Source organism: Pan paniscus, chromosome 5 (assembly GCF_029289425.2).
Source record: "Pan paniscus chromosome 5, NHGRI_mPanPan1-v2.0_pri, whole genome shotgun sequence".
Taxonomy (NCBI): domain Eukaryota; kingdom Metazoa; phylum Chordata; class Mammalia; order Primates; family Hominidae; genus Pan; species Pan paniscus.
In genome coordinates this window covers 186,975,807-186,996,214 of record NC_073254.2, presented here as the reverse complement: position 1 = coordinate 186,996,214, position 20,408 = coordinate 186,975,807, and the positions used below count along the sequence as shown (strand labels likewise).

At 45.7% G+C, this 20,408-nt stretch overlaps 1 protein-coding gene across 4 annotated transcripts in view; it reads left to right on the top strand.

The window, feature by feature from the left end:
* RPS6KA2 (ribosomal protein S6 kinase A2) overlaps positions 1–20,408 on the top strand; it is a 497,623-nt gene that overhangs the window by 116,689 nt on the left and 360,526 nt on the right. For 2 of the 4 annotated variants that reach the window (XM_063605534.1, XM_034963238.3), the window contains one exon: positions 17,904–17,954. The exons of the other annotated variants lie outside the window; for them this stretch is intronic. In XM_063605534.1, coding sequence (XP_063461604.1) covers positions 17,904–17,954 — 51 coding nt within the window. The remainder of the gene's footprint in view (positions 1–17,903; positions 17,955–20,408) is intronic. 4 annotated transcript variants of the gene reach the window in all.

The following is a 20,408-nucleotide window of genomic DNA, read 5'->3' as shown; positions in this document are numbered from 1 at the left end:
GCATTAGGTATTTGTCCTGATGCTCTCCCTCCCCTTGCCCCTCACCCCGGACAGGCTCTGGTGTGTGATGTTCCCCTCCCTGTGTCCAAGTGGTCTCATTGTTCAGCTCCCACTTATGAGTGAGAACATGCAGTATCTGGTTTTCTGTTCCTGTGTTAGTGTGTTGAGAATGATGGCTTCCAGCTTCATCCATGTCCCTGCAAAGAACATGATCTCATTCTTTTTTATAGCTGCATAGTATTCCATGGTGTATATGTACCACATTTTCTTTATCCAGTCTATCATTGATGGGCATTTGGGTTGGTTACATGTCTTTGCTATTGTAAATAGTGCTGCAATAAACATAGGTGTGCATGTGTCTTTATAGTAAAATGATTTATAATCCTTTGGGTCTATACCCAGTAATGGGATTGCTGGGTCAAATGATATTTCTTGTTCTAGATCCTTGAGGAATCGCCACACTGTCCTCCACAATGGTTGAACCGAGTTACACTCCCACCAACAGCATAAAAGCATTCCCATTTCTCCACAGCCTCACCAGCATCTATTTTTTCCTGACTTTTTAATGATCACCATTCTGACTAGTGTGAGATGGTATCTCATTGTGGTTTTGATTTGCCTAATCATAATACCTAATGATCAGTGATGATGAGCTTTTTTTCATATGTCTGTTGGCTGCATAAATGTCTTTTTTTGAGAAGTGTCGGTTCATATCCTTTGCCGACTTTTTGATGGGTTGGTTTTTTTTTTTTTTTTTTTTTTGTAAATTTGTTTAACTTCTTTGTAGATTCTGAATATTAGCCCTTTGTCAGATGAGTAGATTGCAAATATTTTCTCCCATTCTGTAGGTTGCCTGTTCAGTCTGATGCTAGTTTCTTTTGCTGCACAGAAGCTCTTTAGTTTGATTAGATCCCATTTGTCAATTTTAGCTTCTGTTGCCATTGCTTTTGGAGTTTTAGTCATGAAGTTTTTGCGCATGCCCATGTCCTGAATGGTGTTGCCTAGGTTTTCTTCTAGGGTTTTTATGGCTTTGGGTTTTACATCTAAGTGTTTACTCCATCTTGAGTTAATTTTCATATAAGGTGTAAGGAAGGGGTCCAGTTTCCGTTTTCTGCTTATGGCTAGTCAATTTTCCCAGTGAAGGGTATAAATGCTTAAAATAAATTTAAATGTAATAAAGAAGAGACAATAATTTTTAACAGGGGGTATATTTTTTTCAACTGTGACCCTTTTTTTGGAACATTTCTACTTCTATATCTGTACTCCCACAGCCAGACTTATATTTTTATCATCAGTATCTAGATATGTTTCTATATTTAAATCAACACAATTTATATAATTCATAAATATCAAATCATACTTTTTATAATATTCTCTTAACATTTCATAACTTTTCCCCAAAACACTTAAATATTTTTAAAAGCAGCTAGAGTTTTCCATCATATAGCTGTACCATAATTTATTAGTACAATCCCCTATTATTGATTACTTAGGTAAATTTTCAATTATACATCATGATAAAAAAACACTATGATAAACATCCACATACATCGGTCTTTATCTTTGGATAAACTCCTAGAAGTTATTGGGTCAAATAATTTGAATATTTTTATATAAACATGCTTATTTTACATCTTGTTTTATGCAAAATAATATTTTAAGGCCTAATTTAGGAAAAATATTTAAATTCTGGATTGAGTTTTCTATACACATATTGGCACACCGACATAGCTGTGTCTACCACGAATCAGAATTCCTGGTTGGGAAGGCCATTTAAAACCCACATTGCAAAATGGCATCAGGCTCATTTGACCTATCTCGGGCCTCTTGTACTTTTCTCTTCTGCCCTCTAGTGGTCATGAGGATCAAAAATGTGGAAGTGGAATTATATATATTACTCTACTGATGAAAGTAACCAAAATTAAGCATAAAACACCTGAACTAAACTATTTTTGAGCACTAAATTACACAATTACTAAAAATTTATCATGACATAATTCAGTTTTCTTCACTTTTGCTATGATGATTTTTTTAAAGCATTTTTTTCCTCCTGTGATGTGGAAGGTATTCATTTTTAAAAGTATAATTGTAGCATTTTTGTTTATACTACTATAAAATGGCAATATCTATTAACCTAGCAATGTTTGAAGTAAATTACAAAAAAGAATACTTTTACATTCTTCCTTCCATACTACTCCCAACCGTCTACAAATCTTTGTTGATGCAATCAGGATTTTTTTTTTTTTTTTGCATCCGTGATATCATTCATGAATTATTTTATTACCTTTTCTACTTTGATAATCAGTTTTGTCACCATTTTCTCCCATTTTCATGGCCATATTAACAATCATTATTCTCTATTAACTCCTTTTAACTGGTTTGCTTTTCTTACTGCTAATACCTTGATTTGTAAATTCTCCTTCCTTATGTTCTGTATTTGGAATTAAGGTTTATTAGACAAGTTCATTTTTAAAGACATTTTTCTGGGCTGGCTGAGCCAGGCTGCCACTCCTGTGTTCATATTTAGTTCTGCTCCATGATGATTAGCAAAATAAAAGGAGACTGTTCACCACAGAAGGACTTAAAATGTACTGTGATATCAGCTTTCCATACTGTAAGTGGATTGGAGGAGTCACTGTTCCTAACTCAATTTTCTCAAATAACAAGAAACACCCATAAATGATTGTTGAAAAAGGATATCTGAATTGTATGGTTTTCTGGTCACATTTGTCAGAACCCCTTTTTTCTTAGATTTTTAAAAAGAAAATGAAACCAAATGTTATTTACTTGATTATTATCTGCTATTTTTATTATTATTTTGTTAGATTTCATTATTGACCTTCTAGAACAAAAAGGAAGAAAGGTAAAAAATCTTTTTGGCAATACCTTGTCTTTATACTAACATGTCCTAAAAACATATTTGAATGACTTAAGTCTCATATAAATAAGATCGTTGTAGTAAAATCATTGAGTGCTTTATAGAAACAAGATGCTTGGAAGCAAATTGTGGTGCTTAAGAATACGGGCTTGGACTCAGCTAAGTCTGACTTCAAATGCTGGCTCTGCAACTACTAGCTTGTGACTTTGGATAAATTATTTAACCTTGTTCAGTCTTAGGTTCATCAGCTGAAAAACGGTGTTCATGTTGCTCAGATTCTCGTAAGGACCACGTGAGTGGCGCTCTCGAAGCCGGAGCACCATGCCTGGCGTGGAGCAACCTTGAACTTAGTCGCTATCTTTCAGGTGTTTTCTGGTCCATTGTCTATGAAAAGTAATTACTTAAAAAATAATAAACCCTCAAGTAAGTAGAAGAAAGGAGCAACAGCTCCCATAAACTGAAAGAGCCAATAATCCCTGCCCTATACACATCTTTTCAAACCTGGAGCCAGCGACCTAGGGAGGAAACTGAGGCCAGCAGAACTGGGTGACCTGCCTTGGCAGCCTAGTGGGGGGTGGCACATGAGGGGTGAAGAGAAGAAGCGCCAAGTCCCTCCCCTGCTTTCCGGGGAATGTCCCAGACAGGCAGAGGCTTACATCAAGAATTCGGAAGATTGTCTTATTTCAGAATGAGACTGCCTTTACAAGCAAATGGGATTGTACTAGTCAGTGCTCTCCAAAGAAACAGATCTAAAAAGATGCAGACAGATAGGTAGACGCAAACACAGAAAGATTTACACATATACAGACACGTGTATACAGCGAGTGACCAATAGCTACAACCTGCTCTAAGAAGGACCTGACAGCCAGGGCAAGCTGGGGATTTTCCTGACATCAGAACCATCCTCCCAGCCCCAGCTCAGCCCGTGTACAACAGAAGCCAGGAAGCACATGCAAAGTGAGGCAAACAGGGATTATTCATCACAAATGCACTCATCAAGCCAAACTTATTCATAAACTTATTCGGTAGAATGCTTCCTCTGTCCTGGATGAGACATGGAGACCACTGCGAGACTTCTCTGGTCTCATGTATAGACATGCATACATAGGTATATATGTAGTTATAGATAGGTGTGCACATGTGTATATGTGGTTATGCATAGGTGTACACATGTACATTGTGGCTGACTGCCAGGGTTACTACTTGAGACCGTCATTACAGCAGTTACTACTGTTACTGCTTGAGACCATCATTACGAGACTGAATGAAGGGACGGACGTAGAAATGAAAACTTAAGACAAAAGAAACTGTTTTAAAGGAAGGGAACCAGGGAAGAAGAAGAGAGCTCCCTGCTTCTAGTGAGCAAAGGCAGCCCCTGTGCTTCCATAGCCCTTCGCATTTATTGGGTAACAAGAGCAGGGAGGAGGAGGTAACGATTGGTCAGCTGCTTAATTGAGCACAGGTTCATATTATTGCTAATAGGCTTCAGATGCTAATCACAAGAAACACTGTGCTTTGGGCGTGACTTCCCTCAGCATTCCTTCTGGGTGGCAGAGGCAGTTTGTCAGTTTGCCAACATTCTGCATTGATGAGAAACAGTTTTTCTGCTTACTCATATAGCCTCCAGTGGTATACTGAGTTGATCACGACCCTCACTCTTTCCGGCCTCCAACAGTACATATATGGTTATGCATAGGTGTGCACATGTACATGTGTGGTTACAGATAGGTATGCACATGTACATATGTAGTTACAGATAGGTGTGCACATGTGTATATGTGGTTATGCATAGGTGTGCACATGTATATGTGTAGTTAGACAGGTGTGCACATGTGTATGTGTGGTTATGCATAGGTGTGCACATGTACATGTATGGTCATGCATACGTGTGCACGTGTGTATATGTGGTTATGCATAGGTGTGCACGTGTGTATATGTGGTTATGCATAGGTGTGCACGTGTGTATATGTGGTTACAGGTAAGTGTGCATGTGCATATATGTAGTTACAGATAGGCGTGCATGTGTACAGATGTGGTTATAGATAGGTGTGCACATGTGTATATGTGGTTACAGATAAGTGTGCATGTGTATATATATAGTTACAGATAGGTGTGCACATGTATATATGTGGTATAGATAGGTGTGCACGTGTGCATATGTGATTACAGGTAACTGTGCACGTGTATATATGTAGTTATAGATAGATGTGTACATGTGTATATGTGGTTTTAGATAGGTGTCCACATGTGTGTATGTGATTACAAATAAGTGTTCACATATATATGTAGTTACAGATAGGTGTGCACATGTGTATACATAGCTATGCACAGGTGTGCACATGTATATATGCAGTTATAGATATGTGTACATATATATGTAGTTTTAGATATGTGTGCATGTGTATATATGAAATTTTAGATATGTATGTATGCATATATCTATGTCATTTGTATCTATATCTGTCTATCTAGAGAGCAGCAATTTGCTTTTGTTAAGGAATTGGCTCACACAATTGTGGGGCTGGCAGGCAAGTCACAAGTTCACAGGGCAGACCAGCAGGCTGGGAATTCTAGTGGGAGTAGATGTTCTAGTCTCAAGGCTGTCTGAAGACAGAGTTCCTTCCTCTTCAGGGTAGCTCAGTCTTTTCCCTTAAGGCCTTCAACTGATTGGACGAAGCCCACTCACATTACGAAGGTAATCTACTTTACTCAAATCTGCTGATTTCAATGTTAATCACGTGGCTCCTGCTTGTAGTTCCAGCTCCTGGAAGGCTGAGGCAGGAGGATTGCTTGATTCCAGGAGGTCGAGGCTGCAGTGAGCTGTGAAGCCTCCACTGCACTCCAGCCTGGGTGACACAGAGAGGCCCTGTCTCAAAAATAATAATAATAATAATAATAATAACACCTAAAAGATACCCTGCAGCAAGTTTAGACTGGTGTTTGCCTAAACAACTGGGCACCACAGCACAGCCAAGTGGACACAAATTAGCTATCCTGGGGCCAGAGGCCTGTGATTGGCTGAGAGAGATTAGACAAGCCTGGGGTGGCCTCCATGATCACCCAGAGCAGAGGAAGAAGCACTCTGCTGAGTCAGCTTAAGAATAAGTTAGAACCGACGAGTGCATTTGTGCTGAACAATCCCTGCTTGCCTGCACCTTGGGTGCACTTCTGGCTTCTGTTGCACCCGGGCTGAGCTGGGGCTGGGAGGACAGTTCTGACGTCAGGTAGGGCCCCGGCTCTCTCCTGGCCATCCGCTCCCTCCCAGAGCAGGCTGTAGCCATCTGCCTCTAAGATGCAGACACAGGCTTTCGAGTAATTCTGCTGGTGCCAAGGGAGGACTTGAGGAGGCCCAACTCAGCAATCCGGGCCTCGGGATCGAGTCACGCTTCCTTCTGGTGGCTCTAACCTCATGCTGCTGCTTCAGTGCTGGCTTCTGATTGGTCCTGAGAGCACAGCTAGGACTTTGTTTAACAGTCTGGTGCATGGGTGTGTCTTCTCCTACACCCGAGTCTCCATCTTCAAAACCTGCCGGGACCCCAGATAGGCTGGACTTGTGCTTCTAAAGACTGAATTGCTTCTGAACCAGGGGTAATTTTGCATCACCCAACCCAGGGACATCATTTGGCAATGTCTAGAGACATTTTGTTGTGGTTGTTGTTTTTTGAGACAGAGTCTTGCTCTGTTGCTCAGGCTGGAGTGTAGTGGAGCAATCTCAGCTCACTGCAACCTCCTCCTCCCAGGCTCAAGCAATTCTTGTGCCTCAGTCTCCTGAGTAGCGGGGGTTACAGGCGCTCACCACTACACCTGGTTAATTTTTTGTATTTTTAGTAGAAACAGGGTTTCACCATGTTAGCCAGGCTGGTCTCAAACTCCTGACCTCAAGATGATCCGCCAACCTTGGCCTCCCAAAGTGCTGGGATTACAGGTGTGAGTCACCATGCCTGGCCTCTAGAGACATTTTTGGTTGTCATAACTTGGGCTGTCCAGGGGGGACATGCTACTGGCCACTAGTGGGTCAAGGCCAGATATACTGCTAAACATCCTAGCATGCACAGGACAGGCCCCACGACAGAGTCATCCACTCAGAATGTTGACACTGGTGGTTGGGACACTCTGCCCATACTCGGCTCTGAGGGAGAAGCTTTGCCTTCTGGACTCTAAACCATGCCTGCTTCTCCGTCTGCCTGGCTCCTGGCTCCTGGTGCAAGTCTCTGCTGCATCTCAGAGATGCCGTCTCCTAGCTCCGTCATCTGTCCTCAGGAAGGTTCCTAGTTTGCTTGGCCTCCTCTGTCATTTGCAGCTGGGCCTGTTTACCAAGCACCTGCCTGACCAGGGTGAGTGCATACAGGACATGGGCAGCCCCTCCAGGTACATCTGCCCAACTTAGGTGCATGCATGCAGTCCTGGGCCAGCCCCACCAGGTGAACCTGCCTGACCTAGGTGGGTGTATGTAGTTCTGTGGCAGCCCCTCCAGGTGCCTCTCACCCAAAGAGAGTGAAGTCCTGCCTCTGCTGGGAGCTGTGACCCCAATTGTGTTGCTTCAGCAGGGGGTCAAGTTGGCTAGTCTTCCCTGGGAGCACTCCAGGGGGTGTGAGAACAGCGTCCAAGTGACAGGGAGAAGCCACTGACGTTAAGAAGTCATCTTGAACAATCCCCAAAATGCACAGTCATTAAGAGTGAAATGCGGTTCCTAGTTCCTTTGTGAAAATAGTTGATAATGACCTACCTTCGTCTTAAATACACTTAATAAGAACCTGATATGTTGATTGGTCTTTCTAAAGCTATGACCTTCATAAATTTAAGCAGAGAAAAAAGGTCCAACATGTTTTGTATTTCTGTTAGAGGAGTGATGTCTTATTTACAACCCAGCAATACTGTTTCTTTAGAGAGATTTCTAGTCCTTAAAGGCTGGGAGAGGAACTGGAACTTCTAGTAGGAGTCGGTAAAATAGTCTCTTTCTGCTAGCAAAGTGTCCGAATATCGGAGTAGTCATGATTGCGATGAACTTGATTGCAGCGTGGCTCTGCATTAGTCCACTGGGGAGTGTTGGTTGCTCAGCCTGGGGTGTTACAAGATATTTTTTAAAAGGTCTTGGCCACATCTGTGTAATCCAACCAGGCTGACTTGCAATGTTGCAGACACACTTTTTTGCCCTGAGTCTCAGTTTGAGACAATTATGTATTTTCTACAGGTGCAGATGAAAACTATAAATAGCATATTAAATGCCCATAAAAGACCACCAGGAGACCTTCGACATCTGGGATTGGCTCATATTTCAAGTCTGACCCCTCCCCTTGGTTAAACACTGAATGATGTTTTCTCCTGGTTCTCCAGCTCCTCTGGGTGGGCCCATGAAGGGATCCTCTGGCTTCTGTGGTATACGCATTTGCCAGAGCTGCCGTAACAAGGCACCGAGACTGGGCGACTTAAACAATAGAGGTTGGTCGTCTCTCAGTCCCGAGGCCAGAAGCCCCAGGTCCAGGTGCCGCAGGCCTGGCTCCCGCTGGGGCTGTGAGGGAGGCTGTGCTCAGGCCTCTCTCTGGCTTCATGGTTGCTGGTGGTCCTTCCCCCATCTCTCTCCCCATGGCCAGGTGGCCATCGTCCCCCATGCACCTGTCTCTGTGCCTCTGAGGACACCATCATATTGGACTAGGCCCACATACTCCGAGGTGACTGCCTCTCAGCTAAGCCCAGCTGCAATGTCCCTTTCCCAAATCAGAACACATTCCCAGGCACTGGGGCTGGACTTTAATGCATGGATTTTGGGGTACGCGATGCAGCCCAGAACTATGCTGCTATTGGTCACAGTGACTCTACTCATTGCTTGCCAAGGAACACTTCTCCTGCTTTGAGCCATCCCCTTGCCTGAGAAATTAGCAAGGCCTCCCACCGTGAAGAAAAGCAGAGGAGGCCTTTCCCTATCTCCCATAGAAAAGGGGGAGCACTGTCATCTTGGCACTTTTTAAAATATGGTGGTATCCTTGGGATGAGTTCGAAAAAACTATCTCCTTCCCAGTCTGCCACCCCACTGTTTGCCACTGAGAGCACTGGCTGTCTCTAGCGAGCTGAGGGACTGGGCGAGTCCTTTTCCAGCAGCCGTCGGCAACCCTAGCCCCAGCCTTGCCGTTATTTCTCTTGGCCGCCCTCACTTCATGGGTCCCTTCTGCAGTCGGCCATCCAGTTCCTCTTCTGCCTGGTGAGAGTCTGGGGTGAGAGGAGGATGAGTTGAGCCGAATCTGCTCATGGTAAGGAAACACCCTGGCCGCTCACCTAAGGACACAGAGCAAGTGCTCTGTGGACGGGATGTGGACGATCACGGCTGTGTGATCTGGATCCTGACTAGACTGAGGCCCCGGAGCGGCTCCGGCACATGGGTTACTGGTTCTTTCTCTCCCTTAGCCCTGGGCTCTCCCCTATTCCACCAGCCAAGGGTTGGGGTCACCAAGCACAGGCTCCCAGGCCCCTCCTCCAATGTCTCAGTCATCTTGTGAAGCCCGGGGGTCCCTGAGCATTTCCAGACTCACGCCCTCCACATGTGCGGGCAGGGCTTCAACACAGGAATTTTGAGGATACAATTCAGTCCATGAGAGTCAGCATCTATAAATTACAGGTGTGCTTTAAATCTTCACTGTATGGAAGGCAGTCTCTTTGCTTTTGAAGCTTACTTTAAAAACAACTCCTTAGGATATTTCGGGATTGACCCCTGCTGATGACAGAGCTCTGTTGCACCATCCTGAGGGCCGTAGAGAACATCACGGTAGGAAAAATGCCATAGTTTACTTTTCCACTCTCCCACCAAGGAACCGTTAGATTACGTTCAATGTTTTGATCTTTGAAGCAGTGCCAGTGAGAAAGCTCGCACCTGTCTCCCCATCAGTGTGCGCCAGAGTTACACTCCCTGTCTAGACACGTCAATGTGAAATCGGCAGGCCACAAGATTTGCGCATTTTCAAGTTAATCTGCTATCGACAAACTGCTCTCCAAAGCAGCTGAATGCTGGGTGTATCAGAGCATCAGTGTAGTCAATAGCAATGGGCCAGAGTTTTTGCTTCTCCAACTCTCACCAGACGCAGCGTGGCGCTTACGGTGCTGTTTGTAGGAGCCAGGAGCTCACTCTCTGACAGGAGTGGACGCATCTTATTAACACATGAGTTAATGGGTTAATCTTGTTGTTTTTTTGATAGAGTTTCACTCTTGTCACCCGGGCTGGAGTGCAATGGCATGATCTTGGCTCACTGCAACCTCTGCCTCCTGGGTTCAAGAGATTCTCCTGCCTCAGCCTCCCGAGTAGCTGGGACTATAGGCGCATGCCACCACAACCGTCTAATTTTTATATTTTTAGTAGAGACGGGGTTTCGCCATGTTGGCCAGGATGGTCTTGAACTCCTGACCTCAGGTGATCCACCCATCTCGGCCTCCGAAAGTGCTGAGATTACAGGCGTGAGCCACCACGCCCAGCCTAAAAAACAATTTGTAAAACAATGTATGGCGTTCTGAGTTGTTTAAAGAATTCTTTAGTAGCTCAAGTTAAAACAACCATATCATCTCCTGGATATCCTTTTGAACATTGTGGTTTGGTTTTTTCACATTCTGGCCTTTAACGCATCTTGAATGTATTGATATATATGGTATGAGGTTGATCAGTCAGTTGGCCGGCGCCAGTCGTTGCAGAGGCCATCTCACCCTGCTGTTCTCTAACAGCTTTGCCCTTTCGTGAGCCCCACACAGAGGCAGGCAGGTCTCCAGGCTCTGCTGCGCCCGTGGCACCCTCTGAGTTCCTCTAAGGCTAACGTAAGCACCGATATCTCCCTGCCAGGGCTTGTCTTTGCTTCTGTGTCTTGAAAATGGTGTTGGCTGTCCTTCAGCCTTCAAAATCACTTTGTTTTAAATTCAGAAAAAATCGTCCTTTTTGGATTATGATTTTATTAAATTAAATTTACAGATTGAATTTGGAAAAATTGCCATATTTACTGTATTAAGATTTACTTTAGTCTTTTATATCTTTCAATAAAGTTACTCATCTTTTCTATAAAGACATTACACATTTTTTAGATGTCTCTTTTATAGCTTATAAGGTTTTTTCTTTTCTTCTCTTTTCTCTCTCTCTCACAATTGCAAATGCTATCATTTAAAATTATTTTCTGCTGTATTGCAAAAAACTGCTTTTGAATATTACTTTTCCATCCATAACCTTTCCATACCCTCTTATTCAAATTAATAAATTCTCTGTAGATTCTCTTGGATTCTGTAGAGATTTATACTATCTGTGAACTGTAGCAGTTTTAATTTATTCTTTCCAACTTGTTTACATTTATTTCTTTTACTATGTTCTTTATGATTTTATAACTTTTAACAATACTTCTTTAATACTCCTGAATATTGTTCATCTGTTCTCTGGAATTCTTGGCTCCAATTTTGCCTTTTTGTGTGTCCTCTGCCCATCGTGCAGAGTGGCGCTGCCTGGGTTCTGGGGCTCCTGGCTGTGCGTGCACTTGGAGGCCACTTCCTCTCTCTGTGCTTTCCCCGTGGCTCAGTTTCAGGTGGTCCCTTCAGCGGAGTTCTGGGTTTGTGACTTAGGCATGTTCCTGGCACCAGACCAGCTGTCACATTAAACTTCACCCTGAGCCACCCTTGTCATTATGAATTCACACCCAAACTCATGGAAGGCACAGGCCTGGCATTTTTAATTATCAGAGAAGACGTAAAATCCATGTATTGTTAACCTGAGCCCAGGACAAGTTCGATGTCTCCCGTCCTCTTCTCAGCTGGTCGGGGCTTTCGTCCAGGCTTTGCGCTCCCTGCTCAGGCCTCCCGCAGCAACCTCAGGTCCAGCTCTTCACCTCACAGCCGCCCCATCCTCCTTCCCTGTATCTCCAGCATATTAAAACCCAAGCTTGAACAACAAAAAGACCACCAGCCCAATGAAAAAATGGGTGATGGGCTTAAGTAGACATTTCTCCAAAAGAGAACTACAAATGGCAGAGAAGCACATGAAAGGCTGCGGCTGACCCCCTCCTAGGTATGTACCCAAGATTGTTGAAAACAGGTACTGAAACAAAAATACGCACACACTTGTTTATAGCAGCACAACTCTCAGTCGCCAAAAGATAAGAGACAGCCCGCATGTCCATCAATGGATGAATGGACGCACAAACTGTGGTGTAAACAAACAACGGCATGTTATGTAGCCACTAAAGGGAAGGAAGCGTTGACACACCCTGCAACATGGACGAACCTCGAGCACATCATGCAGAGCAAAAGAAGCCAGACCCAGAAGACCCCACGCTGTGCGGTTCTGTCTATACCAAATGCCCAGAGCAGGTGAACCCACAGAGACGGCACGGATTGCTGGTTGCCAGGGACTGGGGGGGCAGAGTGGGGAGCAACTGCTTCATGGGCGTGGAAGAGGCAGATGTTGGGAATTACCTGGTGACACGTCAGTGTGAATGCACTAAACACCACCTCATCATTCATGTTAAAACGATCAATTTTGTTGTGTGAAATTCACCTCGATATAAAAAAAATTAAAACACAAAAACAAGAAATCTAACCTGGAAGATTACAGAAACAGAAAATGCCCCCAGGACGGTCTCAAAGTCAGTGCGGGGACTCCATTCTCTCTCTTCCAGTCCTCATTTCTGGAGCCTGTGGGTTAATCCTTCCTTCTTACAACTCAGCTTTTCGTTGAACCTCCTTTTTTGTTTTGTTTTATCCACCACTTCCAGTGGGTGTAGCGAGATCGTTCTCTGTCATTTCTGCCTGGCGTCTTGCTGGAAGTAGAAGTCCTCTAAGCTGTACTTTCTCCACGTATTTTTGCATGGACCTGGCCCCCAGAGCCGGATGGTAGAGGAAAGAGTGGTGAGCGCCCCAGCCTCCTCCCCAGCACCGCTGTTGCTGGGGAGAGGCACACACCCTCAGTGGCTTTCACAACCACCCTTCCCAGTGATCAGATAAAGCCAGCAATGCCCGCCATCACTTCCAGTTCTGGCCCTCCACGCGTGTCTGTCCTCCTGACTGTCCACAGTGGTTCCTCCATCGCGAGGACATTATCCTTTGTGTTGTGCAGTCCTCTCTGTGCGCCTTTGCCTGCGCTCAATCTCTGCCCCTTCGCAGTTCCGAGCTCCAGCCGTGGAATCCCAGAGCTCAGACATGTGGGTCGACAGCATCGTCATGTGTCTGTGTGTGTTTCCACCGCGCTTTATCTAGAGAAGATCCCCGGGCTGCAGCCCTGAAGCTAGCAAGCGTCTGAAAGAGACGGTTTCTTGGCTGATGCTGCAGCCTCAGGTAGCTGATACTTCAGAACTGACAGAAATCCAAATAAAGCTGGCAGGTGTGGGGAGAGCTGAGCACCAGCGGAGGGAGAGTCGGGGGTCATGGAAACCAAATTCAGCCTTCCTACAACGTGGACCCTGTGTAAATTAGCATTTTTCTTCTTCCAGGAGCGCATCAGTAAGATTTAAGAAAACCAAGGCCTATATTTTGTTTGTTATAACAAAATGTAACAAGTTTCCAGGATTTCATTGGCTGCACGCGCCTCGGAGTGTTCTCACTTGCTGTGTCCTCTGCTGCCATCTAGTGGTAGATGTGCAAATTTGCGAGGGAAACTTTTGGGCACTTAGAGACGCCCCCAAAACCAAAGGTGGAGCTCCTGAGGGCTGTGCATAGTGCGAAGTGGTCGGGGGTGGGGGGGGCTTTCAATGAGTGTGTATTTTTTGGAGGAAGGGCCCAGGGTGTTTATCAAAGCCATCAAAGCCATTTAAGAATCAAGACTGCCCCCCCAAAGTCTGGGTAAAACCGTTTTAAATTAACCATTTTGGTAACTCCCACGTGATTTCAAAATGGTAAAATCGTAAAATTGGTTGTGTAGCCTAATTAAGTATAAGAAACGGAACTCTGATGATGCTGAGCGCAGGTGCAGGCTGGGCAGGGCACATCATCCTGTGTAAAAATATCCCCAGTGCCACCTGCCGTTTCTCCTCTGCCCTCCCAACCCTAAAAGCTGGAAGATGGGGCTCATCCAAAATAAAGGACAGCTCAGAGCTATTGAAGCACCTGGGGATCCGACTCCTCAGAGGTCACAGACAAGAAGCCCACATGCCAGCGTTCTCAAAGAAGGGCGAGATGTTTTGGGGTCCTTTATGCTGCTGTAATCTGGGAACGCCTTCATTTTCCCCACATCGTCATCATGCTGATGTTCACTGATGGCTGCTGTCTGCTGGGAGCCCAATATGGGCCAGCTCATTTCTTTCTCCCACCACCCCTGTGTAAGGGACTGTCTTCCTCAATTGTACAAACAGGGAAATTGGGGCTGAGGAGTCCAATGACTTGCCTAAGTTCTGGTGCCAGGAAATAAACCCTGGCTGGCTGCTTGGGAGGCTGAGCTCCCCACCATGGGCCGTAGCATCTTGGGAGAGCTTAGCCGCGTGGTGCTGGGATGGGTGCAGCAGCAGCAGGGACAGTCACAGCATTCTCAAAGACCCAGAATAACCAACGCCAGGACGCTCGCTGGGTAAAAGCAGCTGCACCACTCCAGCCACAGCGCCACTTGAAAGTGTCCAATTTTCTAGAATCCCATGCACTAATTTCACTGAGAGATTCATAGCTGATATCGAGTCTATCAACTGCCTGACCATGACTGTCTAAATGTGTATTTTGAGGAATGTGCACAATCTTCAAGATATTCCGTCATCTGGTAAGCAGGGGTGCTGTGAGCATGCCAAACACCTTTTGTGTTATAAAATTTGGTTGTCAGCTTTACTTACAGTCCAATCATAAAAGACCCCTGAGGATCAAATGAATCTTGGTCATCCAGACTACGACCCCAAGTGCCGTGAAAGCGATGGTGCCTGCCTTTCACATTTCTCCCACAACACCAGGTCACTTTCTAGACTTTTAAAAAAAGATTCAATCCATATTTTTTTCCAAAAGGTTGGCGAGTATTTGTTTAGAAATTTCTGATAGTTTATTTCAAATCAACGAAACTCACAAAAATATTTGTCTGACCATGTCCATTTATTTTCTGCAAGCATGCTTGGCTATTTGACAAGTGTCCTCTTCATGGAATACCCCTGGAGGACAATCATTTGCACAAAGCATTTTATGTCATCTCAACAGTAGTTTTTTTTCTTCCTGGTGGAGCTAGCCATGATGATAATAAATTCATGTTAAATGTATTTTGACGATAATGTGGTCACAGGTATGTAACAGGATGGACAGACGAGGAAGGGGACAATAGCAGATTGCAGCCAGGTGCAGTGGCTCACGCCTGTAATCCCAGCGTTTCGGGAGGCCAAAGCGGGCAGATCACCTGAGGTCAGGAGTTCCAGACCAGCCTGGCCAATGGTGAAACCCTGTCTCCACTAAAAACACAAAAATTAGCTGGGTGTGGTGGTGGGCGCCTGTAATCCCAGCTACTCAGGAGGCTGAGGCAGGAGAATCACTGGAACCTGGGGGGCAGAGGTTGCAGTGAACCAAGACTGCACTACTGTACTCCACCCTGGGTGACACAGCGAGACTCCACCTCAAAAACAAAAAAAAAAAAAAAAAAAGAAAGAAAAGAAAAGTGGATTGCTTTAGGAGTCAGGATTTCCTGTGGGGGCTCTGACTCCCCTGTGATGGAAAGCCCCTCATTAGGGCACACTGGGCTTTCCTGTGACCCCTCTTCCCCCTCTCCTCACTCCCTTCCCTGCCTCCTTCTCCAACCTGCACAGTCACAGATGCTTCAGGGGAGGAGATGGGATCCGTAAGGGGAGTCCTCTCCTCTCGTGTCCTGGATCGGAAAGGAGTAGTAGAGGAGCTAGGATTTCCTTCTGGAGCTGGAAGCTGCCCCTGTTCTCTGCCCACACAGGGTTGGCCCAGACGTGGAGCCCGCACAGCAGGCTGACCATGGTGTAGAGAGGATGGGTGTGGGGGCCAGTTTGGAGGAAGAGAAGGGGTGGAGGTGGGAGGGATAGCGTGGCTGCAGAGTGGCTGGAGAATCCTCATTTAATGTCCAAGTCATTCCAGATTCCCCTGTTTAATTCAGGGGAGTTAACAACATTCTTAATGTTGTTTGCAAAGAAGAGAGTCCAGGAAGTGAGAAGGGAAAGACAGTCAGTGATTCTAAACAAGACAATATGAAAAATTTAGTAATGTGTCTTTTTATGGGGGACCCCAAGCACCGCATACCCTGGATGCACAGTCTCAGGTGTGTCCCGACAGCCAGGCTTAGTAGCGCCATCTGTGGGGCACTTCCTTTGAAAAGCTGGTTGCCCTGAGAGTAGGTCATGGAGTGGAATGAGGTGATGGGCGAAGGCACAACATTGTGGCACATTTGGGATTTTCATGCTATTAGGTATTTTTCTGTAAAAGCGTCATTTATGTTCCACCGGGTCTCACCATCTTTTTCAAGTTATAGAAACAGAATCAAACCTTCTTAAAATTGGCAATTTGTTGGCTCACACCATTGAAAGAGATGGTTTCTGGTGGGTCTGAATCCCAGCGTCCAAAGCTGTCAGCAGGACACTGAATTTCTCTTCCTCCTTGCTCGACTCCATTCTCAGGCAGGCACATTTCCAAGGCAGAGCAAGCACAAACCCCAGACTTAGGTCATCTGCCAGGCTGGCCATCCCAGGACAAGGGGGCTGACAGCTCTGAGGGAGCCCTGCTAGGGCCTTTCTCCCAGTGGTGGGGGGGCTGGGGGCTGGGGTCATTCCCACCTGGACTCCATGGAACTAGTGTCCCATAGAAAGAAAGGGAGTGCTCTCCAGGAGGGGAGAAGGGCTGTGGGGTAGAAACCCCACATAGGCTCACCATACCTGCCCAGTACAATACAAACAGGTACATAAACGGCAAAAACAAGTGGTAAAGTCAGCATTAGAAACTGTATTCTTGCCAGTTATTAATTACCGTCCAGTTGGGAACATAAAACAAGAATAAACAAACAGAGCTATGATTCTCACCTCGATAAACCGGCCGCTCATCAGCTGTGTTGGAGGACAGAGGCGGTGTAGGCTGAGGTGAGAATGGGCACCCGCAGTGCAGGGGTTTCTCTCAGGGCAGAATCGCTGGACCCCTTTCCTCATGGCACACTCGGGAGAAGCCAGCCCCAAAGCTGTGCTCACTCGTGACAACCGAGGGCCATGTGAGGCAGCAGAGGCCGCTGGCATCTCCTGTTAGCCTCATTTCATTTAGATGGTGATTCCAACGCGCTGTCTTCTGACACTTGAACCGCAGTCATCAGTAGGGGCAAAGGAGATTTCATTTGAATTCTGGCTTCTTCCTTCATCTCTTATATTTCAGTGGGTATGAGCCAAGGAACAGAGAACAGAAGAGAAATGTGGCAGGAAAAGGCTAAAGGAGAAAGTAGGAAATGGAAATGTGGCCCCTGCATCACTGAACGTGCCGCAGTAAGGGTAGCCGTTGTCTCTGCTCTCAGCAGTCCTAAAACCACGTTGCTGAGTAAAATCTTCAGGTCACCTCCAAACCATGCTGGCCAAAAAGAGGCTTGGGAAGAAGAAAGGCCTCCTAGACACACGCGCTTCCGGGTTTAAGCCCTGGACCAAGCGCGATTGGAATTTTAACTAGGTGTATGCGAGCGTATTACAGATGAAGATGAAATCTACAGATTAAAATAGCTGGAATGAGCCTCTTCCATAGACTAGAGTTTAGCGTCACCTGAAAGCATTTGCCTGCTCGTCACTGATGCGCGGCTCGGAAGATAAATGCTGTACATATGGAGCTTGAAAGAGACTTTCTTTCCGTTGAGCTTTGAGGTTGGTGACGGGACACCATCACTTCCTTTGGCTAAATTTTAAAAGTTGCACAAAAGTCGCAAGTTCCTTTCTTCTGTAGGCTTTCACTAAAGGGCTTCCTGAACGCGAAAGAAACTCCTCCAATTACTTAAAATTATGTGGAGATTAATGTTTAGAAACAAAAAGCTCACAGGCCTGGTGAGTGTGGTAGTAATGCCCTTGCTAATGACGTTGCTGACTGTAAATACATCCTGTGACTTAAAGGAATTCTTTCTTCGCTTCCATTTGCACAGGGCAAAAGTGACTCAGCTGCCTGCAAGACAAAGGTAGCTGGATCCGCAGAGGTAAGAAGCATTCCTGTGGGTTTGTTTTTTTCCATGCTTATGTGAGTTACATTTTTTTTTTAAGTTAAACATGAAGTCTTTTTCCATTTATTGAGTTGTTTCACGGTGCCCGGAGTCCAGCAAGGCAAGGTGGGAAGAGCTTTTAGAAGGCTGGACCACTCCACAGGAAAATGTGAATTTTTTGGCATCCTGTGGGGAATCCGAGTGCTTTGTGCAGTAATGTCCTTGTACAGCAGGGGCTGCCTTGCGTGCTAAACTGAGGGTGTCATCTTGCCATGCATTATGATTTGAGTTTGATTCTGAATCTCTGCATCACTTTATGTCCAATATTCCTTTTAAAACTACGACGTGCCTTCAAAATAAGCTGAAATTACCAGAGGCAGAAGGGAGCCATGGCAGCGAGGCAAACGTAGGGTGCTGAAGCTGCCCGGGGCTGTGTCTGCCCTCGAGGTTTGCAGGCTGGTGGCCGACCAGCCTCCAGACTCTAGTGCGTGTGGCTCAGCAACAGCTTTTCTAGGAATTAGGACTAAAATAGATAATTTTAGATGGAGGTAGATTTCTCCTATTTCAAGCATCTATCTGGTTTTAATACCTGTATTAATAAGACATTTTTAAAGATAGTTTAATGGCTGTTTTCAATGCTTTGGGCTGCAACACTCAGGTGAAATGTAGTAAGTCGGTAGTCACGCCACACGTGGTTGTGACACCATGGGATTGATCATCCTTGGGGCCGCGCCTCTGCAGCGGTCACAGCAGGCTAGATGGGCCTGCTCCTTGTAGGTGCCAAACGGGTCATTGGAAGTTGGTTTCTGGTTGAGCTTATGTTCATCTACATTGATACGTTAAACTACGCTGTAGTTCATTTGAAACAAAAATACTCCTGATTTTCTGGCAGCTTTCCTGAAGCTAAAAAGCAAAAATATAATAAGGTTAAAAAGGTCTTATGAGAACAGCATGAGCTCTGCCACAGGGGTCTTGCTGGGCAGTGGGTGGCCCTCGGAGCTGCCCAGGGAGGGCACTGCACAAGGATGCGGCCGCCTTTTCTCAGCCCCGTCGCTGGGGCCTGCAAGTCCCTGATGGGAGAGGCTGAGTCCCACCTGGTTTTAGGTGGTCCCACATCCTGGAAGAGAGGTCCCTACTGCATTCCATTGCCCACAATGCTTGACATTTGAATTCCACTGTTTTACTTTTTCCATACTCGTGGTACTACTATCTGGGTCTGAACGCATTTTGCATGAATTAAGTTTCCTTATTGGACGTGGAACTTGTGTTTTGAACTGTATGGTTGATGGAGGCCATGCAAAGGTGAGGGGTGGGCACACAGAATCTCAAGCTGGTTCTGACTATTTCAGTTAAGGGGTTAAGCAAATGCCTGAATCCCAGTTTGGATTACATCCTAACTTAAATCAACTCAGCAAACAAGGTCTGCTGGAGTTGGAGGAACACTGTCTTCTATTCCTTTCTCATAATCTCTTGTCAGTCTGTTCCATAATCTGTCCAAGAAAAAAAGAGTCAAGCTGTAATTGGTGATTCTTAGTGAAACTTGACGTGGCTTTATCCAAATGTGTTATGAACTGTGTTTCTTGGCAAATGAAAAAGTTTTTTTATTATCTGTATCATCCCAATCCACACCTAGCCTGGGCACTCCAAATAAAGATGATGCGTTCCAGTACTGGGTGTTTCTCCTCTCTTGGTCATAGCAGTGAACGTTGGGCCAATGGCACAGCCATTGGTCTGGTGGGTGCTGCACAGAGTTCAGGGCCAGGGTAGGGTGTGGGTGGCCTTGGAGAGTCGTTCCTTCCTAAATCAACAGCCAGGCCGGCACAGGCATTAACCGTAAGTGCCATAGTTGGAACTGGAAAGTGTTCCCAGGAGAGCGGCTGTTTCTGCCAGGACCCTGTGTCCAGTCACATCCTAGGGTCAAAGCATGGGAGAACCCCCAGAGCCATGTGGCCACAGGGTCTCTGTGGGCTGAGGGCCAGCAAAATCCCCTCCACTGCCTTTAGGCCCGGAGCAGGTTAAACTCCTGGCAGTGTTTCCAGATTCACCTTGAATTTGATAGGCAGGAACCCCGTAGGTTCAGGATAAAAAAAGCAAATCAGATCTCACACAGCATCACCCGGGAGCAGCCCAGAAGTCTGAAAAGGTAGGAAGGCAGCAGTGATTGCCAAGTGAAGGCTTTAACTCTCCCTCTGCTGATCATTCTGGTTTTGTTTTGTTTTGTTTTCCTCTCTCTCTCCCTCCCTACCCACCTCTCTCTGTACATATTTTTTAAAAGACTCTACAAAAGTTGATGTTCAACAGATTGTTATACCAGTCTCCTGCTGAAACTCCTAACACAGACTCAGCCTCTGAAGCAGAGGCAGCTGCCCCTGCCGCTTGGCTAAGGAACATTGGGCCGCTCACCAGGATGGTGCCAGAAGCATGGGTGGCACTAACACAGCGGTCAGTGTC